Here is a 25,867-nt window from a genome sequence, read left to right on the forward strand (position 1 = left end):
ATTCAAATCCCTCTTCCACCACCTGTGTGACCTTGGGCAATTTTCTTTACATGTCTAAACCTCAATTTCCTCATCTGTAAAATGGAAGTAATAATGCTACCTATTGCAAGGCATAGTTGCGAGGAGGACACGAAGAGGTGCATCTAAAGCATTTAACACAATGCCTGTTCAGTTGTAGGCATTCAGAGAGCTTAGCCTTAGACTTCAGAGTTGAAAGGCACCAGAGGTTGTCTGGTCTGAAATGTGTTCAGTGCTTGAATCCATCCTATACCATCCTCCAAAGTGGCCCTCCCACCTCTACTTATATGCCTCCCTGGACAGGACACTCCCAGTTCTTCAGGAAACCCACATCACACTGGACCAGCTCTGCCTGCTGGGGACTTCTAGTCCCGCTACAGGGAGTTATTTTCCTCCTGCCTTCTCCTGTTTCTCCCTCTCTCCCTGTGTCCCAGCTGAGGGGTACTACTTCTTGATGGCTCAATCACTGACCCAGAACTTGTTGAGCACCTACTGTATGCCAGATCTTGTCCATGCAGAGACAGATCAGATGAATCCTGGTTTCCAAGGAGCTCACAGCCTGCAAACAAATATTTACCCTACTGTGTTGAAGTATTGTACCCAAGAGGAGGTAGCAACTGCTGTGGCCTGCGATTAGTGGGGAGGGCACTGTTAGTGAAGGTTTCTAGGAAGAGAAGATACCTAAACTGTATCAAGGGCCATATACAGGCCTTGTATATGGAGGGATCTCACAGTCTGTGCTGCCCATGCTCTCTCCCACTGTGGTCCTGGCTCTTGCTAAGCCCAGAAATCCAGAGAGGAGAGCAGAGGATAGGGTACCCTGGAAGCTGGGGCAGGATCAGGCAGAGCTGAGGGGTGAGAGGTGCTACAATGTGAACCTGGTAGTCAGCTAACCAAGCAGCTCCATGGGGCCCTGTGGGGCCCAGCCCTGTGCTTGACTCCCTCTGGGAGAGGCATAGAAGGAGGAGACAGGCCCTAGTGCTGGCAGCCCCTGTTCTAGCTCACATAGAGAGCTTACAGGACAGTGTGTTAACCCAGGAGACAGCCCTAAGCTCTGGCCTCCATGGGGGAACCAGACATCTGGGCCAGCGGGTGGGAAAGGCTGTGGGTCTGACCTGGCTGAGAAGCTGCTACCCAGTGGACCTTGGAATCCTACCTGTTGTTCTCTGGTGTCCCTGGCAGGCTCAGGTCTGGCAGCATCCTGGAGACCAGGGCAGCACCAGCCCAAATCTCATCAAATATGTACAAATGAAAGAAGGTGCTAGGATGCTGAAGTCAGGAGAAGCCAACATATGGGGACATATGTGCCAGTTACCTTGGATAGGTCAGCTTATTTACTCATTGCCACAACCTTAGGAGGTAGGTAGTGTTGTCCCTATTTTACAGGTGAGAAAAATTGAGATTCAGACAGATAAAACAAGTTGTTCACGTCATGCAGGTAGGCTGTGATACAATGGTGGGAGGCAGATGATTGGCTTTGCAACAACCGGCAATAAGGTCACTGGGCCTTCCCTTCCAGATCCCTGGAGTTGGAAGAGAGACCACTAGCCCCAGCTGCAGGGTTTGGTGGGGGTCTGCAAAGCAAGGGCCTCTAGTTCCTCAGATGCCACCCTCTTTGCCCACCAGGCCTGCTCTTCTGTCTTCAGCGTGCTCAGGGTGTGGGAGGTCTTCCAAAGGAGCCCAGGCAAACGGAAAGTCCTGGATGAAAAATGAGACAAATGAGTTTTTAGAGTACCTATTTCTGATGCAACCTGAGTCAGGTATGGCTACAGCCTCTGCCCAAGGCTGACTGAGAAACCTTCTCCGAGGCTCTGCTTCCAGATCTCCTGCATTTTAGTGGTTTCTCCTGAGTTATCAAAAGCTAACCCTCAGCACTGTGCATTTTTCCTGTAGTATCTCAATCATTGTGAAATCACAAAAGGGACCATTCTTGCCTCCATTTGGAAGTTGAGGAAATTGAACTTGAGAGAGATGAAGGGACTTCCTTAAGGCCACATGACTAGTGACTGGTAGACCTGGGACGTGAACTCAGACAGTTCAGCTCAAGACTCAGAATGCCCAGTCTCTCTCACTGGCTGCCTCTGACCAGGGTCCTATAGGAGTCTTGTCCTGGGAGTCCTGCCTCTCAGCAGTGGGCAGAGATGACTTCCCCAAAGAAGGCCCCTGGAGACCCTCAGGAGGGGGAGCATAGACATGACAAGGCAGAACAGCCTGAGAATTTGTTCAGTTCACAGAAAGGAAAGAATGGGCCAAAAGCAGCTGGCCATGGGTGCAATTAGGGGGCATGAGGGGATGAGCCTGCTTAGGCTGAATTGTGTCCCATAGGGCCCTTGGCAGCCCTAGAGAAAGAGGAGGAAGCCGGAACTTCGCTTCTGGTGCCTCTTGGCCACATGGCTCTGGCTGGGAGAGGAGCTGAGGCCCAGAGAGTCTGAAGGAAGATACCTGCTTGGGGCTGGGTGGTGGACCCCGAGCACTGAGAACCCTCCTTACAGTCTCATTCTTCTCTGCACTGTGGGGAGGGTCACTTTTTCCCCTCTTCCTTCCTCTTTCCCCCCACTGCCTTCCTTGAGCTATGCAAAGGGGCACATCTGGAGAGACCCAGATGTGACTGGAAAAGAACCATCTTTACCTGCCACTCGAGGATGGCTAGATAAATGATGAGCAGGGCTGGGTTTAGAGGCTCGATTTCTAATACAAAATCCTCCAGGGGCTCTCCAAAGCCTTTCGAAGGAAAGGAGTGGAGGTCCTTTCTGTGGACGGTTGTGCACAGGAGTAGAGTGGATGAGGGTGGCAAGTGAAGACTTTCATTCATGCAATAGATATTTTTGAGCACCTTTTAGTGGCAGGCATTGTTGTAGACACTCAGAATACTGCAACACATTAGACAGACGTAGTCCCTGCCCTCCTGGGGCTTATGTTCTGCTATGGGGAGACATACTATAAACATGTAATCGATAAAGAAAATAATTTCAAAGAGCAGTAAGTGCTATGAAGGCAACAAAACAGGATGACGTAGAGCGTGCCTGGGGGATGGGGCTTGGCTTCAGTTATGAGTGGTCAGGGAAGGCTTCTCTGAGCTGAGACCCAAAAGATGAGACAGAGGAATCCACGGGGATATCTGGGGCAGAGTGTTCCAGCAGAGAGAACATCAAGTCAAAAGCCCCCTGAGGTGGGATTTTCAAAGAGATTCCAGGTAGTGTGGGTTATTCACAGGCTGAGCACTGTCCAACGGGTCAGGAGATGGATTTAGACTTGGCTCTGCCTAAATGTCTCGAGTGTTTTGGAGCAGTAAGCCCATTTTCTGTAAAATTCCTACCCTCAACCCCCAGGAAGAGTTGATTAAATAAAGTAATAAAGGTGAATGAAGAATAGCCCAAACCTCCCTCCTTCTATTCTGTTCTTCCTTCCTCCTCCTCCATTTTCTGGAGCAGTGAAAGTAGGATAAAGAGGTTTTTCTTTGGGGTCTTAAGGGCTAGGGTTGGGCACAAGGCATGCTGAGTCTTCAGTGACAGTGCTGGGTCATGGGGTTGAGAGATGCCAGGGATGAGGGCACCAGCCCAGCTACAGAGATCCTGCCAAAGGCAGCTGGGCAAAGCCAGTGTCGAAATGGTCAAGGGGGCTTGGGCAGAACTGGCTGCAAGAGGAGACAGGGGGCTGGGGGTGGAATGCCTATCCATGGGCACAGGAGTGTGGGCTACAGTCAGAGGTTCTGTGTTCAGGCTCCCCAGTAGCTAGCCCTTTCACAGTGGACATACAGCCCCAGCCCCCCAAGCTGCTGTCAGGACAGGTGGTGGTGGAGGACTGGACAGAGAAACTGAGGCAGAATCCTGGATATTCTGGTTAAGTCAGCACAGGGAAAGGGGGTAGGTAGGCAAAGCCTGAAACTTTGGGGTCCCAAGGGCATGGAGGAACCCAGACATACTGCTGCAAAATGAGTTCCAAGACTCACTTGCTGTAAGTTCTGCTATGTTGGAACTGGTATGGGATGACCTCATAGGCTCCAATGTGAGGGGACTAGATAGGACTGATCTCCAGCAACAGAGCAACTGTCCCCATTTGCTGCCATCTGGACCATTGTGCCCAGCTTGTCGCTCTCCCAGACAACTTCATGGGGAAGGCATGAATCAGTTAATATTTGGTTTTTTCACATCTTTACCATTGCCCAAGGCATCACTTTGTGCCAACCTCTGAGACACTGGTCTTTGTCAAACACACCTGGAGCCCTGGGTGCCCAGGTGTGGACAGTTTTGGTAAGAACTGCTTTTCCCCAGCAGAATACTTTTGGTCTTACATGGCTGTCCCAGAGAGATTAAGTGGCCTACCCAAGGTCACACTGTAAACCAATGGAGAAAGTCGTAAAAATGAAGGTACAAATAATGATAGTGACCTTTACTGAGTATTCACCACGTGCCAGGTGCAAGACTAACGGATTTATATGATTTATCCCATTAACCATCATGTCGTTAATACCTTTCTGATGGCTCCAAAATTATCCCCATTTTACAGATGAGAAATTAGGCTAAGAGAGGTGGATCACCTGCCCAAGTACACACAGCTAGTGAGTGGAAAGGGATTTGAACCCAGAGAGACTGACAGCGGAGTCTACACCGATGACTGCTTTGATCCAGGGAATTTGTGAATCGCCTCTGTCTCAAGAAAGGGAAAATCAACTGATTCAGCCAGGCAGGGCCCTGGGGGAGAGGAGAAGAAAACACTCTGACTCTTTGCTCTGCAGCCCTTTTCCTTCCTCCATTTTCCATTCTTTTTCTGGAAGGTAATTGCTTGGGGCAGTGACAACCTCCTGGCGAATTACACAGCTGGTTTCCCAGTGAGATTTGTAACAACAACCCCGCCAGCCTGGCAGCCCCCAGCAAGTTCCGGTTTAAGAAACTAATTGCTGGATTGTGTAGTTGGTGCTAAATTGGGTAATTTCTTGGTGACGGCATGCGTGCCACTTCTTCCATTCCCAGATGGATTCGAGCTGCATCAGAGAATTTGTCACACACGGCACCCTCCCAGACTCCTTCCCTCCCTACTTCCCAGCCAGCCACGGGCAACTGCAAAAGCAGCTGGCTCCCTGGGCCCAGAGGTTCACTGTCTGGGCTGCTCTCTGGGTCCTGGGGTAGTGGATAGACGACTGAGTGTGGTAAAATGGGAGAATAACACCAGCACCCAGAGCTGTCACAGGGCTTCAGGGAGCTTCCTTTATTCTGTACTTATCTGACCTAGGACTTGCAACAAACTCGGTACTCGCCACATGGGAAAAGGTGAAACCATACTCTGGTTAGGTCTAGAGTGTGTGGTATGTGTGAGGTTTTTTTTATTTGTGTGTTTCCTTTTTTTAAAAGAAAATTCACTTTCATTACTGTGTTTACTTCAGAATGATGTGTAATAAGTTTGGCCTCTCTGAGCTCAAACCACAGGTAGGAGAAGAGATAAGGCATTGGAATGAGGCAATACTGGGTTTGGCTTCTGGGTTTGCCACCAACTCTGTGATATTGGGCAGGTCACTTGGCCTCTCCAAGCCTCAGTTTTTTCTTCTGTAAATTGGGCGACGGGATAATGTCTATCCCTTGGAATAGTTGTGGGAATTAAATAAAATGTCATAAGTGAAAGGATCTTGTTCTTTGTAGGCTCACATTCACTCAACAAACACCCATCGTATGCCAAGCATTGTGCTGGGGGTTGGGGATAACGCAGTGAATAAGGTAGATGAAATGCCTGCACTTACATGGGGCTTGCATTCTAGTGGGAGAGCCAGAGAATCTCTGAATCACACAAATTGAAAACGGTAACGCTGTGAGAGCTATGCAAGGGACACAGTGCCTCGAGAGCAAACAGCAGGGGGATCTGACCTAGTCAGGGAGGCCAGAGAAAGCTTCCCTGAGGAAGCAACAACTGGGCCGAGATCTGAAGGGTGTGTAGGAGTTAGCAAGGCAGAGGGGTAGGCAGGAAAAGCTTTCTGGACAGGGGAATAGGCCCCATGATGGGAGGGATCATGGGACTGCAAAAAGGCTGGCCTGGCTGGAGCAGGGGAAGTAAGGGGGGCCGTGTTGTGAGAGGGTGTCGGAAACGTAGGAAGGACCAGACCCTGCAAGCCTTATTGGACAGGTTAAGGCGTTTTGTCCTAAGAACGTCAATAAGCCAATGAAGAGTTTTAAGCAGAGAAGTGACATGATCAGATTTGTGTTTGCAAATGACCCTATGGATTGGAGCAGAGGAAGAACGGAAGCAGGGAGGCCAGTTAGGAGCTTTTGCCAATGTCCAGGCAGGAGATGACATTCTGAGGTAGTCCGATTAGTTAGCAGTGTTTTCTGCTGCAAATACAGAAAATCTGGCCAACAGTAGTTTAAGTAAAGAGGAGTATATTCCTTACTGCATTTAGGCCTGGAGGAAGGCAACTGCTTATGTTGGTTCCACACCTCAATGAATCCGGAACTAGCATTTCAGTGATTCTCTAGGCCTTTCTTTCGTGGTGGCAAGACAGCTGCCCTAGCTCCGGGCATCATGATTGTATTCAAGCCGAGAAGGAAGGGAGGAAGGCTGGTACTAGCAAGCTCCATCCCTTTTATCACAAAGGCAGATCTTTCCCAGAAACCCTCATCAGATGTTTATGTTTATATCATTAGCCAAAAGTGAATCATGTGGCCTCTAGTTATAAGGGAGACTGGGAAAGGGGAAATGAGGTTGGGAATGAGTTTTAGCTAGTGAGCCAACAATGATTTAGTGGATATGGAAATAAGTGGGCTGCTCTATTCTTAGGAAGCAAAATCCATAGGACTTGGTGATGGGTCGAATTCTTAGTCCCTTCTTTGCTCATTTTTCCTTCCTATTGATTATGTTTAGTAATGGGGTGGCAGCAGGAGGAATGTGATCATAAAGCATAATATATAGGAGGAAGCTTATATAATTAAATCTATATCAATTAAATCTTCTCTTTAGGAAATTTTGTAAGTTGAATATCTCCTTCCCCCAGTAATTTGGATTTGATTGTATTGTTTACTATTTTGGACATTGGGGATTTTGGAAATCCAAAATAAACGCTTTGCATGAAGGATGACATTGTGTAATCTTAGAGGTTATAAAGTGGTTTTGTATACATTGTATCATTTGATATTCATTAAAACCCTGGGAAATAGATGAGCAGGTATCATTAGGCTCAAAGAGAGTAGGTCACTTGTCTAGTGTCACACACCTTCTGGTCTCGGGGCTTGTGCTTTTCCCACTAGGCAATGTTGCCGTATAGAACATAGGTAAGGGAGTCAGGGATGGTTTGACTGGAGAGGAGCAACTACAGGGGCCCATAACCTCTGAGACTAGAGCCAGGAGAATATGGATTGATGCTAAAGAGACTGAAGTTTGATAAGATCTTGATGAGGGCTCAGCGGCTTGGCAGCAGCTCCTGTGTGGGGCGAGGAGGGGGGAACCTGGGAATGTCCACCATTGGGAAGGCTCAGCATGAGGCCCCCGCTTGATGTGACCACAAACAAAGCCAATGGTGTGGTCTGGGCTTCTGCCAAAGTGACCTTTCCTGCTATGAGTCTCCAGTGTGGGTCCTGCCTGGGTCGGGAGGAGGAGGACTACACCATGGACAAAGGACCAGGCTATCAAAGCTTCTTTCCAAGGCAGGGAGATGCTTCCAGGTGCTTTTACAGCAACTGCTTTCAAGGCCATCTTGGTCTGAAGTCAATTCCGCTTCCCCAGAGAAGGGCGATGGAGGAGAAGAATTGTCATCTAGAACCAGGCAGCTGATATCTGTGAGGTCACCCCAGTTTCCCTCCAGGCAAAATAACCAACAGCTTCTCTAGTGCAGGCAACAGGGTGGGCTGGGTGCTGGGCATGTCTTACCCTCCCCTCTGTGGAAGATTCCCAGGAGACTCCACAATCTTCTTCATTGTCTCATATCCCTCAGGGTCAGGAAGTTCTTCCTGATGTCTGACTGTGTCTCTTCCACTACTATTAATCATGCCTGCAAAGCTAGCTCTTCTTCCTGACATCCCTGTGTCTAATAATGGCATCATTAGTCTTCCAGTCACGGCTGCTGCAAACTTCAGAGTTGTCTTCCTTTCTGACTCTCTGTCTCCCACCTCTTCCCAATATTTTCCAAACCCTAAATATCTGCTGGAACTCTCCCAGCCCACCCCTCAGAATTCCTTATTTCCCCACCTCATTTGTCTTTGTGCCTGCTGTTTCCTCCACTGGGAATTCTCTCTCCCCCACCACTTTTGTCTGCGGAATACACAGCCATCTTGTTCTCCGTCTCAAACACACTCTTCTCTGGGAAGTCTTCCTCAATTTCCCCCAGTTGAATCTGGTCTTGCCCTTGTCTGAACTAGCCTAACATTTTGGTACGTCTTTCCAGCCCAGTCATTTATTCGTCTAGTTAATGAACATTTATTAAGGACCTGCTCTGGGCAAAGCCCTGAATTAGGTGCTGGAGATCCAGAGATAAATAGAATTTGGTTCCTACTCTGCAGAAGACCACATTCTAGTTGGGAAGACAGAAACTGAAACAGACAATTTCAGTGCCTTGTGAAAGCTGCTTTCATGGGGGAGCCCAGGGTGTTATAAAAGCCCAACAGAGAGGCATAACCCAGAATAAAAGTACAGAAAGTCTTCAAGGGAAGGTGGGGCTTAATATGAGTAAGTATTAGCCAGGGGAAAGGGTTGAGGGGTGGATGAAAGGAGATTCTAGGAGGAGGGAGCAGCTTGTGCAAAAATACAGGGACCTAAAATAACCCTGTCATGTGAGAGATTGTTCCCCTCTTAGGCTATAAGCCCCTCGATGACAGGGAGCACACTTAAATCACCTTATACACTTCTCACTCAGAGTCTTGCTTATGGTAGCTGCTCAACAAATATTTGTGGAATGGAATCATATTTGAGGGCAATGAAAATGCAGTGGCTCAGCACCACGGACAGATCACACAGACACCTGCAGTTGGAGGTAGTCCAACCTGTAAGCTCATTTGCATGTATTTGCATAATGAAGCCAACTTCATTTCCCGGGGGGGTGCAAAGGCTCTGCATCATGGGGGATCCAATCAGTCCTGGTTTGGGGGGTTGGAAAGGGGAACTGGCAAGACCAGAGACTGGTCCTCTGAGGACTCTGGGAGACTCTCTGTCCCCTTCATTCATCACTCTTCTTTTCTGTCAGGAGCCAGTGGTCCTGAGCCTTCTGAAGTTGGGATTCTGCCTGGCGCTGGGGATCCTGACATCAAGGATGGGGTACCCTGGATGGTGAGTGGTAGGAGAGTCTGAGAGATGGGGATTAGATTGGGGGTTCTCAAATCAGAATGGCTTGCGTTTGAATCTTGATTCAAAGTGACTTACCCACTTACTGGCTTTGTGACCTCACCATTTTGAGCTCAGTTTTCTCATGGGTAAATGTGGTTAATATCTATACACAGGATTGCAGTGGGATTGGAGAATATTAGGTATGCACAGTACCATGTACCTAGCAAGTGCTTGGGAAATAGGAGATGAGCTGTGAGCAGGATCTGGAAGAAGCCTGAAACACGGTGGGTATGGGGAGGTGGCGGTGGGGAGGAAGGGAGGATGAGTCTCGGAGGGGCTGCTGTCTGGAGTCTGAGGCTGTCATCCCCTCCTAGTCAGCAGATGGCCCAGGAGCCTGGTCTGGGATGAGGGAGGGCGCCGTCTGCCAGCCTCTCAGTCCCTGTCCCTCCTGCTGACACCCCCTCCTGCTGAAGCTCCTGTCCTGGCAGCTCTGGAGTCCTGATTGGAGGCAGTTCTTGCTGAGAGCTGACCTCTCTGTCCTGTAGCCGTGGCAAGCCTGGGATGGGGGCCAGGGACACTGGTTCCAACACTTTCTCTCCATCACCTCCCTGCCCTGCCAGCCCACTGTTCCTAGGAGGAGGAACTCCTAGGTTCCTATCCAGTTTAGGATTCAAATGCTGACTTGAATAAGCAGCATTCCTCCTCTTTATGGTTTCTCCTTCCTTCATGACTCCCCTCCAGTGGAATGGGGGTTGAGGGGAGGTGGGTAAAAGGAAAAAGGAGAAATTTCACTGGGGAATATTTGAAACCCGGAAGAGGAAGGAGGAGTCATCTCAGGTTATTCGTTCCTATCTCAGTCCTGGAAGGAGGGAGAATGAGCCTGCAGCCAGCTGGAAGGAGCAGGGTGTGGAAGGAAGGGGAGGGGCTTTCCTGCAGAATCATGCTGGAGATGTAGTTTTGGGTCCAGTGTTCTTTTCATTACTACTGCTGGGAGCTGTGACCCAGGGGCCTGGCTCCTCACAGCAGTGGAAGTGGCTAGGGAGGGGGCAGAGGTGAGGCTCTCGGTCAGTTTGCCTAAAGCCAGTTGTTAGAAGTTCACCTGATGACTGGTTTCTTGGAATATTTTTTTATGTCTGTTTGGGTATCCTTTTGTTTTTGGTAACCTAAGGATTTTAAAAAATTCATTTGGCTGAGGGCATTTCCTCTTGGGAATAAGTATTTATCAAATTTGCAGCATTTGATGAATGATGGTATTATTTTGTGCCCTTGTGAATTTCTTTGTCTAGTACAACTGTTTTAAGGACTTTTAAGCCCTTTTGTGGGAAGATAGTACAATTAATCACAATAAATTGATAAGCATTACCAAAAAGGATACAAAAATACCTCATAAAAGATAGTTTTAGGTGAAGTGGCCTGTTGTTCAATTTGAATCCCTTTTCTCCCTGTTTTCCCAGGAGATCCCTGGGGCCTGGCCCCGAACACTATGAAGAGCCCTTGCTGAGGCCATGAGGGGTTACCATGGCGACCGAGGCAGCCATCCCCGCCCAGCCCGCTTTGCTGACCAGCAGCATATGGACGTGGGCCCAGCTGCCAGGGCCCCGTACCTGCTGGGCTCCGGGGAGGCCTTCTCCACCGAGCCCCGCTTCAGTGCCCCGAGAGCTGGCCTGGGACACCTTTCTCCTGAAGGGCCCCTGAGCCTGAGTGAGGGGCCATCGGTAGGCCCTGAGGGAGGGCCAGGGGGGGCCGGGGTTGGGGGGGGTAGCAGCACCTTCCCCAGGATGTACCCTGGCCAGGGTCCTTTCGACACCTGTGAAGACTGTGTGGGCCACCCACAGGGCAAGGGTGCCCCTCGCCTGCCTCCTACACTTCTGGACCAGTTTGAAAAGCAGTTGCCAGTTCAACAGGATGGCTTCCACACGCTACCATACCAGCGAGGTCCAGCAGGGGCCGGGCCCGGACCAGGGCCGGGGTCTGGCACTGCCCCGGAGGCCCGCAGCGAGAGCCCCAGCCGCATCCGGCACCTTGTTCACTCTGTGCAGAAGCTCTTTGCCAAGTCCCACTCTCTGGAGGCCCCAGGGAAGAGGGACTATAATGGGCCCAAGGCCGAGGGAAGAGGTGGCACTGGGGGAGACAGCTACCCTGGCCCGGGCTCTGGAGGCCCCCATACCTCCCACCACCACCATCACCACCACCACCACCACCACCACCAGTCCCGGCACGGCAAGAGGAGCAAGAGCAAGGACCGCAAGGGGGACGGGCGGCACCAGGGCAAGGCCGCGGGCTGGTGGAGCTCCGACGACAACTTGGACAGTGATAGTGGCTTCCTGGCGGGTGGGCGGGCCCCTGGGGAGCCTGGTGGTCCCTTCTGCCTGGAAGCTCCAGATGGGTCCTACCGGGACTTGAGCTTCAAGGGGCGCTCGGGTGGGTCGGAAGGCCGCTGTCTTGCCTGCACTGGCATGTCCATGTCACTGGATGGACAATCGGTCAAGCGAAGTGCCTGGCATACCATGATGGTCAGCCAGGGCCGGGATGGATACCCAGGGGCCGGGCCAGGCAAGGGGCTCCTGGGTCCGGAGACCAAGGCCAAAGCCAGGACTTATCATTATCTGCAGGTGAGGCTTTGGTAGGGGTGGGGAACAGGGTCCTCGGTCCTCATCAGTGTTCTCACCCAGGGAGCTACGGAAAGGGTTGGATGGGAGCCAGCTGTCCCCATGGTGGAGGGCCTGGAGGCAGGGAGGCTCTGCCCTGCCTCACTGTGTCCCCTTGAGGCCCTTTTGGGACCTCAGTTTCCCCATTTGTGCAATGAAAGGGCCCTCCTATTCTGATGTTGTGTCAGTGCCAAGAAGACTTCCCCTTGACCTGCTGTTTTGGACAAGCTGTGCTGGCCTCTGTCTTGTGAGGTTGGAGGCAGAATGAGGTTGAGGGTAGGCAGTGGACAGGACAGTGTGGCGCTCCCTGGCTGTAGCTTCTAGGCTGGAGGTCAGCAGTTGGAAAGCAGTTCTCTGCCCCCAGGCCTTCTCCAGACCTCTTTTCTGCTCAAATCTGGGTGGTCCAGATATTGTGTGAATATGAAGGTCAGTTACTTCTAGAATGTGCCTCTGCTGGGGTTTGCTGTTCTGGGGTACCTACAGTAGGACAGCCCATGAGACTGTGGAAGAGCCCTGGGAGCCTGTCCCATGGGTTTTCCTAGACTGGCGACATGCTGGGGTCTGAGCCCCAGAAACAATGCCAGGACAGGGCCTCCTGGGAGTGGATGGTGTAGGTGATAGCCAGCATGCTATCCCCATCCTGTCTCACCACCTCTGTGGTCTCCGCAGGTGATGCTAGGAGCTCTGACCTCTTCTTCTTATGGAGCCTTCATCCATCCCACACTATCCACTCTCCATCTTTTTATTGAGCTTGGGTTGGAGACTTTTCTCACCATCAACCTTCCTCTTCTCTGCCCCAGGCCTCCTCCCGTCCCCCTGACATATTTTCTTGAGCCCTCCCATAGTTTAGGACAAAAAGTCAATACAAGTTCTAGAAGTCCAGCAGACTTAGGGTTATCCCCCAAACCCACATTTCACATAGTTATTCCCCAGTCATTCATTCAGTGAGCCTTTCCTGGGTGCTGAAGATACAAGGATGAAGACACAGATGCAGGTTGTAGGAGCTCACAGTTTAGAGGTGGGATGGACAAGGAAGCAGATGGAATACAGTACAATGAGGCTGTGGTAGGAGAGAGCCCTGGGCACCGTGGGAGCTCACCCACCTGGGGTGGTGGTGGCCAGGGGTTGCTCAAAGCAGCTACTAGGAAGAATGTCCCCTGAGCTGAATCTCAGTGGAGGAGTTGGATTAGTGCAGGAGTGGATTAAGGGTGTTCCAGGAAGAGGCTACAGCATGTTCAAAGGTATGGAAAATTGAGCTTGTATGTGTCTTTGGGTGTCACTGGACTTGCTGGTAAGTTGTTCACATGTTAGCGCTCTCCTGGGTGGGGAACTTAGGGAAGCTCAAGGGAACAGTTAGGGCCACACTGGAAGCAGGAAGGAGTGGGAGACAGAAGGGAAGGTTGGAGACTTCCGGGACTTCTGAAGTGGCCTTGGATTGCCCCCTCCCTGGGTGGAGAGGTTCTCTAAGGGAATTGAAGGGTCTCACAGAAAGGGCCAAGGAGGGAACATCAACCCTTCTCCAGTAACTGAGCCTTTGCCATCCCTGGAGCCTTGCTGCCACTCCACTGCTCCCTGCTGCTTCTCCAGTGCTGCCCTGACCTCCCTGGGGGCTTCCTTTTTAACATGCACCTCACAGTGTCCTGCAGAGGAGCGAGGAGCTCTGCAGTGGCTACGGAGTGGGAGCCCTGCAGTGTGGAAAAGCGTGCCCTGGCTGTCCTGTCATCTGGCCTGTCTTTCTCTGCCTGCCTGTGGCTCCTCTCTGTAGAGTATGGGGAAGGAGAATGATCCATCAGGGTCTTGGGTTCCAGGGCATCTTAGGACGGGGAAGTCTGAAGCCATTTGGGGGAGAGCAAGGGGCTGCCGGGACCCTCAAGACAGCCTGCTGCTCCCCTGGCACAGAAGCAGGGGAAGCTGGCCCCGTCAGACTAGGTGTCTTTGTTGGGTCTCCAACCCTTTTGTCAAGACCTTGTTTCTCTCACTGGACCCCAGCTGTCCCTCACCCCTCCTGTGGAACCCCTCTTGCCACTTGGAGTCCTTGTTCCTTTATGGAACCTCGTCTCTTCCCTGTGTTCCCATCTTCCACTTGAGCTCCAACCCCTCACTGAGCCCTGTCCCTCCCCGTAGGCCCCTTCATGGGGCGCCATCCCATCCCTGGGTCCCTGTTCTCACACTGATGTCTGTCTCCTCACCTAGCCTCACCCCCAGAGTCTCTGTCCCTTCCCTGAGCCCTGACTGCCAATCCCCACCCCATTTAACCTGTTCTTTACAAGAGGTATTTTAAGTCTTCCTTACCTGCCCCAGCCCTCTCCCCCACACCTTCATTTACACTCATTCTTTGCAGTGCAGCCGACCATCACAGACCCCCTCACCTGCCTGTCAGCCCACCTGTAGACTCCTCTAGATTCCCAGCCACCACATCTGCTTATTTCTTGGCTCAGAGGAGAAGCCAGGACCACCCATCCCAGGCTGATCCCTCCAGCAAGGCTTGAGCCCATCTCCCCAGGATCCTCTCCATCCCTGAACTGTCTGTCCCTCCTTCCTCCCCACATTTAAAGACTGTCTTTATCTTTACTGGCTCTTTCCCTCATCCTGAAAACATGCCCAAGTCTCTCATCCAAAAAATCCTTTCCTCAGCCCCATAGCCCCTTCCGTCTTGTGTCTTCCCTTCATATCATAGGTTCTTAGAGCATAGACTCCACTTCACTTTCTTTCATTCTCCCCTTTACTGCAGTCTGACTTCCACACCCCCGTCCTCTAAAATGTGCTGGCAGTGGTCACCAATGGTCTCTTGCGAGCTCGTCTTGAAAAGTACATTTCAATGCTTATAATGATAATAGTTGACATTTATTCAGCACTTACTGTGTGCTGGGCACTCTATATTGGCTCATTTATCCTTCCCACCAACCCTGTGATCTAGGCATAATTATCATTACCAAGGCACAGATGAGGAAACTGATAGAAATTAATCAGTTTCGCTTAAGTTCACCTAGCTAGCAAGTGATGGGGCCAGAATTTGAACATGGATCTAACTCCCAAGCCTGAATTACTAACCTCTGAATGCACTGTGGCATTTGACATTATCACTTCTTTTTATTCTGGAAATGTCTCCTGTTTCCATGACATGGCATTCTCCTGACTTCCCTCCTACCCCTCTGCCCACTCCTTCTCAGGTGACTTCATAGGCTCCTCTTCCTTTCTTTGCAGTCTCTTTTTAAATGTCAGTGGATCCCTCCCAGCTCTCTTCTTTCCCTTGGGCTCTTTCATTCACTCCTGTGGATTCAGCTGCCGCCCATGATTCCCACATGTCTGCCTCCAGCCCAGATCTCTCCCCGAACTCCAGAACCAAACATCCAACCACCTGCTCAGCAGTTCTCTGCCAAACTCAAGATGCTCAACCCTGAACTCATCACCTTTTCCCCACATCTGTTTCTCTGGGATTCTATGGCTCAGTGAGCGACAGCACCATCCCCCAGGTCCTCAGCCAGCAGCCTCCCAGTCATCCTCAACTCCTCCCCGCCCTGTCACCCCCCACATCTAATCAGGCTCACTGATGCTCCTTAACACCTCTCATTTCCATCTCCTCTTCCCCCTCATTGTCATTGGCTTAAATTAGGCCTAATCGTCTTTTGCCTGGATAACAGCATCAGCCTCCTAATTGGTCTCCCTCCTGCCACTTGAGCCCCTGCCCTGCTCCTGGCCCTCCACAATCCATCCTCTCTTTGGACTGTCAGATTGCTCTTTCTGAAACAGAATCTGATGTCACTCCCCTGCTTAAAACCCTCTGTGGCTCCTCACAGAAGGGAAGGGGGCAAATCAGAGGATTTGGGATATGAGCAGGTTAAGAGGAGGAAGGAGGAGGAGGGGCAAAAGGTGACTGAGGTCAGGTGATGCTTCACTACTGGGGGTGGGATTGACACAGGTCACTTTGGCCTCTGATCTTCAACCTCTTGGCATCTGGCATGTCAGCCCCCAGACTTTCTGGTGGCCTTCAATTAAGTAGCAAAGGGTCCATGGAGGAGGATGAGGCATCTCCTGTGAGGGAGGGGATAGCCTGAGACCTCGCCTCCCACTCCACCTCTGCATGCTCCTGAGTGTGGCCTGCTCGAGCCAGGGCAGAGCATCTCCCTGTGGCAGTGGGGAAAGTGGGTCCTGGCCTCTAGATTTAGTAGGGACGTGTCTGAGAGACAGAGGACCCTGTTCCCGCAGGTGCCGCAAGATGACTGGGGGGGTTACCCCACTGGGGGCAAGGATGGGGAGATCCCCTGCCGCAGGATGCGGAGCGGCAGCTACATCAAAGCCATGGGGGATGAGGAGAGCGGAGACTCAGACGGCAGCCCCAAGACGTCTCCCAAAGCAGTCGCCCGGCGCTTCACCTCCCGCCGCTCCTCCAGCGTGGACCAGGCCCGGATCAAGTAAGGACAGGGAATGCTGGGGGCGAGGGGGTGGGAAGCTGATACTGGGTACCTGCAGGAGATGTGTGTAGAGTGGGTACCAGTCAGGTTCTCTGCTTAGGGTTCAACCGGGGGGTCTTGCTCTGCCCCATATAAAGAGGGGGTCCTGGGTGACAACCCGTGTCTGAGTGCCTCTTTGGGAGAGTTCCTTTACCCAGGAGTCTCCTGGGGGTTTCTGGGAGATAGAACCTGCTCCGGGGCCCCAATGCTATCATTCCCTTCCCCCACCTCCTAGCAGACCCCCATTCTGAATCTGGAATTTTGACCTTTCCCAGCTGCTGTGTCCCACCCCGGATCCACCCCCGGAGCTCCATTCCTGGCTACAGCCGTTCCCTCACCACTGGACAGGTAGGGAGAGGCCCAGGGTGCCTGAAGGAAAGTGTGGGAAGGGAGATTCAGTCCCATGCTCAGCCTAAGCCTTAAACTCAGAGGTCTGCCCATGGAGAGAGCTCAGGTCTGGTTCTGGGGGACCAGGGAGGCCCACTTTGGGACTCCTGGAGCTGACTCATACTGAGGATCTCAGAGAGTCACATCCTTAGAAACCACCAAGCGTCCTCAAAGTGATGAGCTTGTGAGGGCAACATCACTTCTCTCAGGTTCCCCAGCCCCATCCTGACCTGACTGCTTCCAGCCTACCCTCATGCAAATGGTAAGATTGACTGTGCAGACAGGGGATGGGCAGAGCTGCAGCCTCCGAGATGATCTGGGCTGTGTTCTGCCCCCACCACCGCCACCCTGTGGGACCACTAGCAAGACACTTCACCTCTCAACGCCTGCGTTTTCTCATCTTTAAAATGACAACAGTAGTGGTATTTATCTTACCGAGGTTTTGTGACAGTTCAGTGAAAAAACGTTTGCAAACACAAGGTACACGGCCCCAAATTGGTACTTTGTAAATGTGAGTTTCATACCTAAGTGTAGACTTTCCCCTCAACTAAATGGAGGCAGCGCAGTTTAGTAAGTAAATGCATGAGATGGGTTTGAATTCCAGCTCAGCTACTTACCAGCTGAGTGACCTGGGGCAAGTTATTTGACTTTTTTGAGCCCCACTTTCCCTCTTTAAAAATAGGCATCATAATAGTGTTCTTGGAACATAGCCAGTACTCAATAAAGGTTAGCTATTTTTACTGTTTGCTGGGGAAAAAAAGCAATGCAAAAAGCAATGCGAAAGACTGTCCACATTGGTTCCTGTTGTTTGCTGCTTCAATCTCTGAGCGTTTCGTTGTTACATTTTCTGAACCAGGGAATCTGATTGGCACAGCCACCTTTTCACATCAGACCAACGTATGTTGCTAAACCCACTAGTTAATGCTCAGTTTTCATTTTACTTGACCTGGCAGCAACATCTAACACAGTCCATGACTCTCTCCTTTCTGAAACACCTTACTCAGTTGGCTTTGAGGACAACACACCTTTTAGGTTTTCCTAGATCCTCTCTCTGGATGCTTATTCTCTGTCTGTGTCACTGGTACCTACACACTCTCCAGGATCTGAACACTGGAGTTTTCAGGGCTTAGTTCCTGGACTTCTCTCTACACTCACTCCTTGGGTGAGCTCATCCAAGCTCATGGCTTTGAATATTATCAAGAGCCTGATGACTCCCAAATGAATATCTCTAGCCCAAACCCTCCCATAAATGCCAGGTGTGTATATCTAACTGTGTATTGAATCTCACTTGGATGTTTAGTAGACATTTCAAACCTAAGATGTCCAAAACTAAACTGCTGGTATCCTTTCCCCCACAAATTCCCTGCTCCATCCACTGTCTTCTCCATTTCAGATAATGGCAACTTTATCCTTCCAGAAGCTCTGGTCTAGAAGCCTGAAGTCAGTCTTGACTCCTTTCTCTCTCTCACATCCCACATCCAATCCTTCAGCAAATCCTGTTGGTCCCACCTTCAAAGTATATCCAGGATCCCACACTCCTTACTGCCTCCACTGCCACCATGCCAGTTCAAGTCGCCATGTTCTTTTGTCAGGATTATTGCGCTGCCTTCTAGTCGGTCTCCTGCATTTGCCCTTGCTCTGCTTCATTCTCTTTCAATACAGCCAGAGTGATCATTTAAAAAAAACTCAAAACCTTACTCAGAGGAATAGTCAAGGACTTTGCTATGACTTATAAGGCCCTGCATGATCTGACCTTCGCCACCTCTGAGTTCCTCTCCTAACACTGTTCCCTTCCCTCAGCACGCCAGCCACACTGGTCCCCTTGCTGCTCCTCCAACGACACAGGTGTGCTCCAGCCTCAGGGCATCTGCATTTGCTGCTATCTCTGCCTGGATCTCTCCTTCCCAGACACTCCCATGGATCACTCCCTCACTTCTTTCAGGTCTTTCTCTGAATAGTCTAAAATTTAAATTGTAACCACACCCTCCAACATTTCCTATTCCCCTTCTCTGTTTTTTTGTTTCTCTTCTTAGCACTTTACATTATCTAACATCAGGTATACATTACATCTTTCTCCTGGGAGGTGTGGCTTACAGTCTCTGCTTTACAGAAGAGGAAACAGGTTTAACGCACTAGAGATGTCATCTTATTATCTATAATAGTGCTTTTTGCCCTTAAGTCTATTTTTTTGTTTAGTATTTTCCCAGAACATCTTTTTCCATCTTTTACTTTAAAACATTTTGTCTCTTTGTGTTTTAAGTATGTCTTTTGTAAATAGTTTATAGCTAGATTTTATTTTATATGTATTCTGATGATTGCTTGAGAGTTGGCACATTTATATTTATTGTATTACTAATATGCTTGGATTTTTTTCTGTCATCTTACTTTGTGCCTTCTATTTATCCTGACTTTTGGATGATGCTTTTTTACTCCTTTGCTGCCTTCTTTTGGATGCATTGGGTTTTCTTCATTTTTCTCCCCACCAAATTGCACACTGTTTAGCAGTTATATATTCTATTTTTATTCTTTACAGTTACTCTTATAATTTTAGTGTGCATATTTGACTTAGCAAAGTCTAAAGTTGACAATTTCTTCTACCCTTCTCCTGAACAATGCAAAGACCTTAGGACACTTTAGTTTTGATCGCCTTTTCCTTTCTTATGTGTACTTGTTGCCCAGTATTTTAGTTCCACCTTCTTTTTGCCTCTCCAAATTAGTCTTTATTATTGTTGTTACATTTTATGCTATTAGTACTTGATTATATATACCCACATCTTTACCCTCCGCCACTATACCTTCTTACATTTCATTCCTTCCTCATAAAGTTAATTCTTTAGTAATTTTTTCCACGAATGTCTGTTAGTAGCAAATTCTGCCTTTAACAAAAAATGCAATTTACCCTCACTATTCAACATAATTTAGCTTATTACAGAATTCTAGGTCAATTGTTATTTTCTCTCAGTGTTTTGAAGATTCCTTTTGTCATCTGTCGTCAGTTATTGCTGTTGAGAAGTTTACTATCAATCTAATTGTGTTTCTAGGTAATTTTCATTTCTCTCTGATTGCTGTTGAGATCTTGTCTTTGATTTTGGTGTCCTGCAGTTTTGCTATGATATATATGTGTGCGTGTGTGTGTGTGTGTGCGCGCGCGCGCGCGCACGCTCCCTGGATCTGAGGATTCATGTCTTTCATGAAATCTGGAAAATTCTGTCATGATTACTGTTTGCTGGTACATCTTTGTCCATCCTTTTACTTTCAACCTACATGCTTTTTAATCCAATCTGACAATCTCTGCCGTTTGAATGGGGATGTCTTGTCCATTCACATTTAATGTGATTATTGATACGGTTGGATTGTTTCATGTCATTTTTGTTCCTCTAGTCTTCCTTTACTGCCTTCTTTTGTATTAAGTAATTAAATATTTTTAGTGTAACATTTTAATTTCTTTGTTGTTAATTCCTTTTTACTATATTATTTGAGTTATTAGTGGTTGTGCTAGGAATGACAATGTGTATCTTAACTTATTAAAATATAATTAATTCTGGTAAAATATAGAAGCATTGCACCAATATATCTCCTTTTTCTCTCCCCCTTTGTGCTATTATTGTCATATACATTACCTGTGTATATGTTATAAACCTAACAATTATTATAACTTATTGGTGGCATTATAATAATTGCTTTGTACAATCTTATGTCTTTTAAAGGACTTAAGAGAAAAAGTGAGAAAAATATGTTTACAGAGTCTTTTATATTTACTCATGTATTTATAATTACTGGTGCTTTTCATTTCTTCCTGTGGATTTGAGTTACCATTGGGTGTCACTTCCTTTTAGCCTGAAGAACTTCCATTAGTGTTTTTTGTAAGCTAGTTCTGCTGGCAATACATTCTTTAGTCTGTATTTATTTGGAAATGTCTTTATTTTTACTTCATTTTTGAAGAATAGTTTTGGTGGATATAGAATTCCTGATTGACAGTTTTTTCTTTCAGCACTTTGAATATACCATTCCACTGCCTTTGGTATTCATTGTTGCTCATGAAAAACAGTTGTTAATCATATTATTGTTTTCCTGTATTTGATAAACCTTTTTTTTCTTGCTGCTATTAAGATTTTCTCTTTGTCTTTAGCTTTTAACATTTTGACTGCAATGTGTTTGAGTATGGATCTCTTTGTGTTTAACCTACTTTGAATTCATTGAGCTTCTTTGGTCTATAGATTAATGTTTTTCATCAATTTGGAAAGTTTTTGGCCATTATTTCTTCAAATATTTTTTCTTCTTTTTTCTCTCTTTTCTTCTTCTGGGGTTCCCATTACATGTATACTGGTATACCTGATGATGTCCCATAGGTCTCTGAGGCTCTGTTAATTTCTATTCCATCTTTTTTATGTCTCCATTCTTCAGGTTGGAGATTAATTTATAATGATCTATCTTCAAGTTTATTGGTCATTTTTTATGCTGAGCCCTTCTAGTGAATTTGTCATTTCAGTTATTGTACTTTTCAGCTCTAGAGTTTCCATTTGGTTCTTTTTTCTTTTTAAAAAATAGTTTCTGTCTTGTGATTTTCTATTCATAAAATCATTGTTGGTATGTTTTCCTTTAAATCTTTAAACATGATTTCCTTTAGTTCTTTGAACCTAATTATAACAGCTGCTTTATAGTTTTAGTCTGATAAATCAAATATTTAGGAACATTCACATTTTCTTGTTTATTTGCATGTCTCATATTCTTCTGTTGCATACCGAACATTTTAGATAATACATTTTAGCAACTCTGGATTCTTACTTTATCTCTTGAAGATTGTTATGGCCTTGTTTATTTGTTTGTTAATCCTTGGACTAAATCTGTGACCTCTGTCTTTATGCCAAATGTGGCCTCTGATGTCTCCACTAATTTTTTTTCTTTCTTGTCTTTATTTCTAAGCCTGGTTTGCTAGGGCTTGCTCCTGTGTCTACAAAGCTTAGTATTTACCAGAAATTGGTCAGAGGTTGTGCTCAAAAACCTCAAGCCAGTAAGGCTTCTTGTCTCTGCTTATGGTTCTATATGTGGGCTGAGGAATACAAATTTCAGGCTGTTTCCAAGCCTGCCCTGGCTTTTACTTTCCACCAGGCTCTCTTGTGTTTCCTCTGCACATGTGCACAGGCGTCATTGGCCAGGCATGTGTGGGGGGCTCAGGGCCTCTCTGGTCTCTGTGTACATGCACCCAGCCTCTGATTAACCTAGGATATGTGGAGAGTTTATCAAACTCCCTCTGCCCATCTTACCCCCTGGAACTCCTGTTAAATTCCTAGCTAGTCGGCCAGTCCATTGCTTGCCCCAAACAGTGCTGAAACCTCAGACTAGCAGTGCTGCTGGCTATTCCTGTTCTTGGCACTGTAACTGACAATGCTCCAAATTAGGTGAGTCCCTTTGGCAGTGGTAGTGAAGCAACTGTTTTTCACAGCCTGCCCCACCCTTGTTGAACTATTACAACTGATGGACCTGGGAGCTTGGTTAATGGGAGCAGCCCCAGGCAAGGACACCACAGTCTCATGCTGTTCTTACCCAAAGTTCAACAATTTTTGTGAATGTTTCTTTGTTGTATATCTTTTATTGATTTTCAGAGTGATGAAATGGTTGTTTTTGAGAATTTTTGTCCAGCTTTATAGTTGTCTTGGGGATAGGATTTGGTGTCCCCTTCACTCTGTTATGCCTGAAGTCAGAAGTCTAGAAAATTTCCAGCCACTATCATTATCTCTTCAAGTATTGCCTCTTCCACATTCTATCTAGTCTCTTCTCTGGAATGCCTGTTAGTTGTATGTGGGACCTTCTTATTCTTTCCTCTCTGTATCTTAACCTCTCTTTCATATTTTCCATCTGTTTGCCTCTCTATGTTACCTTCTGGTAAGTTCCTCAGATGTATCTTCTGGTTCGCTAATTTTCTCTTCAGTTGAGTCTCATCTACTATTTAACTCATTAATTATGTTTTTAATTTCACTGACTTTTCTTTTTCATTTCCATAAATCTGATTTGGTTCCTTTTCAAATTCTCCTAGCCTTTTTATCAAACCTTTTGTTCTCCCTTTATATTTTAATTTTATCTTTTAAGTTTTAGAAATTTTAAACATAATTTAAAAGCTAATCTCTTTGAGCTAAGGTAACACTAGCTGCTGACACAGATAAGCCTTGAATTCTCAATGGCTTAACTCCATAAAACTTTAGTTCTTTTTTATGTCACAGTTAGTATTAGTTATCTGTTGCTGCATTATAAATTACCCCCAAACATAGTGTCTTAAAACAAAAAATATTTATTATCTCAGTTCTTGTGGGTCAGGAACCTGAGCACAGTTTATCTGGGTACCACCTAGATCAGGTGTCTCACAGGGCGTCAGTCAAGGTGTTGGCCAGGGCATCAGTTATCCCAAGGCTTGACTGTAGGAAGATCTGCTTCCATGCTCACTCACATGGCTGTTGGCAGGCCTCAGATCCTTGCAGGCGATGGGCCAGAGACATTGGTTGCTTGACATGTGGGACTCACCGTAGGGCTACTCACAACATAACATCTTGCTTCCCCAAGAACAAAGGCTCTGAGAGACAGAGAGTGAGAGATGGTGTCCAAGATGGAAGCCACAGTCTTTTGTAATCTAATCTCAGAAGTGACATCCCATTGTATCTGCCATATTCTGTTTATTATAAGTGGGCCAATAAGTTTAGTCCACACTCAAGAGGAGGGGACTACACCAGAGTGTGAATGTCAGGAAGTGGAGATCATTAGGGGCCATGTCAGAGATTGTCTATTACACAGTATAATATTAGCTCACCTTCAAAGGAGCTTTATCTGTGAGAACCCTGGGCAGCTTGGGTTAGGAGTGGGTCCCCCAGGAAATATTTCACGATCACTTCTATTAGACTGTTCTTGGTCTGGGACCACTTTATGTTAATTTTTAATTTGGTGGGTCTGGCCCATGCAGGCTCATGCAGACGCAGAATCCTGAATCGACACAGAATAGGAGATTTGCCTTCTTCCCTCTCCCTCCAGTGCCTGGACCACAAACTAGCTTCTGTGTCATCAGTCTATGCTGATAATTGATTTTTTTTCTACTCTACCTTTTCATCAAAGGTTTCCCCTTTCCTACCTTTATGCAGGTTCTCATTTCCAATTCCATGCTTCATGTTTGCCCCAAAACCTTACTTCTGCACCCATGTGGGTGTTAAAACCGAAGCCATTTGATTACTGAGACCAGCCACCCCTGCCCCACCTCCCACCTCCACTGGGCTGTTTGCAGCATTGACTCACACAGTTAATATTCTGATTTTCCAGTCTCTTCTTTGCTTTTGTCCCCTGGGGACTTATCTTGCTTTCTTGTGAGCTCAGCTATGCATATAAAACATTTGTTACATTTTATCCAGTGTTTTAGAATGTTTTGAAATGAGAGAGTTTTCCAAGGTTATTTAAACTAAATGACATATGTAAAGTATACAGGACGTTGCCTAGACCCTAGCTGGACCCACCAACTCTAGCATTGACAATTTTTAATTAGATCCAAATAAAGTATTTTCTTCTAAATATCCCACACCCTTGGAGATATTTACTGATTCTGAGTCTGGTTTGGAGAAAGGCTAAGGTTCTCATTTCCCAAGAGGATTCTTTGACTTTAACTCTTGTGAAAGCGGGGGTTGGGAGGGGCAGGGTGGAAGGCAGCACAGGGGTAACAGGAGAATTCACAGCACAATGTTACAATTTTATAATCATAATACAGTAAAGATCAACTCAGGTGCAGTATTCCTCTGAGAGTCTATACAAGTCTGCTTTTCCCTTGGGTCCTCGTCCCTTGTTGGAACTCCAGAAGCTCCTCGTGGCCAGTAGAGATGGAAAGTGTGTGGCCCCAGGGAGTTTCTCACCCTGCCTCTGTCTGCCTTGAATAGAATTGGTCATGGGAATAACATATGGTTGGGATTTCAAGAGCTTCAGAACCCCTGGGAAAGAGAGGCCTCTGAGAGGTATTGTCACTGTGATTTAAGAGCCTCCTGCTACTAATAATACTAGCTAATGCTTATTGAGCATCTCCTATATGCCAGATCTTATGCCTAGTGCTTTACACACAGAAGAGGGCTGGAGGTACAGAGATAAGCCACAGAGTGGGATTCCTTCCGTCCCTGGTGTCCAGACGTGAGACCAGAACACTCTCCGCTGTCTTACGTTAGCTCTGCTGTGTGCCAGGAGGGACCCTCTGGGCTGGCTGGTTCTAGTTGGGGAGTGTCTTGATCCCGGCCTAGAAATGGCAAGAGTTAGATGAGCTCCTGAGCTTCAGGAGTACCATAGCAACTGCTGATCCTTGGTACCCCAGAGTATCAAGGGATACTGAGAGGTGGACTCACAAGGAGTCGTGTTGAAAGCCACAGCTGCCACAGCAGTGTGGCTTATGCCAGTCAAATATGGGAGAACCTAACCTCTCCAGGATCTTGGATTGACTTTTCCATGGCCTGTGATTTCTGTACACTTATAATGAAGTTCCTTTAGAAAAAGCTGCAGAAAGAAGTCCAAACAGTCCTTCTTTTTAATTACTGGGCCCATGTTGGAACCACGGAATCTGAATCTCCAGCAAATTTAGCTCTGAGCTTCGGAGCATCCAAAGCATGGAGGAGTGTAGGCTGTGAGTTGACTGCACAGGCTATGGAGTGAGACCCTCCCCGAATACAAGTGCTGACTCTACTGCTTCCTAGCAGTGTGGCCTGGGAAAGTTACTTAAAGTTGTTGGGCCTCAGTTTACTCACCTGTCAGATGTGCACCCATCCTGCGCTCTGGGTGTTGAGCTTACCACTGGACCACCTTCTTTTCCTACCTTTAGTTTTTCTTTGTGCCAGTTTTCTCATATAACGCCAATGAAGCTGCAACATCTGGTATATTTTGTCTTAGTGCAGTGTTGTGCATTGTGGTTCCATGAAGAAAATTTTTGTTTTGTCCTTTTCTTATTTGCTTTAATTTTTTTTAACCCCTTGGATTCTGCACCACAAAATATCAGAAACAAGAACAAGACCCCATCCAACAATGGCTGAACTTTCCTCAGAGGATGAGAGCAGGGCAGGAACAAGGGGGCCAATCCAGAACCCTAGTTAGCGAGCAGAAGGTGGGGGAAGGCTTGGAACA

General features: G+C 47.7%; 1 protein-coding gene across 1 annotated transcript in view; it reads left to right on the forward strand.

The window, feature by feature from the left end:
- The window catches only part of DLGAP3 (DLG associated protein 3), a 56,659-nt gene that overhangs the window by 11,858 nt on the left and 18,934 nt on the right, over positions 1 to 25,867 (forward strand). The window contains exons 2-5 of the mRNA XM_087446337.1: positions 9,176 to 9,258; positions 10,710 to 11,867; positions 16,110 to 16,315; positions 16,630 to 16,702. Of these exons, the coding sequence (XP_087302463.1) occupies positions 10,761 to 11,867; positions 16,110 to 16,315; positions 16,630 to 16,702 (1,386 nt within the window). The 5' untranslated portion in view covers positions 9,176 to 9,258; positions 10,710 to 10,760. The remainder of the gene's footprint in view (positions 1 to 9,175; positions 9,259 to 10,709; positions 11,868 to 16,109; positions 16,316 to 16,629; positions 16,703 to 25,867) is intronic.

Source organism: Ceratotherium simum, chromosome 22, assembly GCF_057802395.1.
Source record: "Ceratotherium simum simum isolate JZ-2026a chromosome 22, ASM5780239v1, whole genome shotgun sequence".
Taxonomy (NCBI): Eukaryota; Metazoa; Chordata; class Mammalia; order Perissodactyla; family Rhinocerotidae; genus Ceratotherium; species Ceratotherium simum.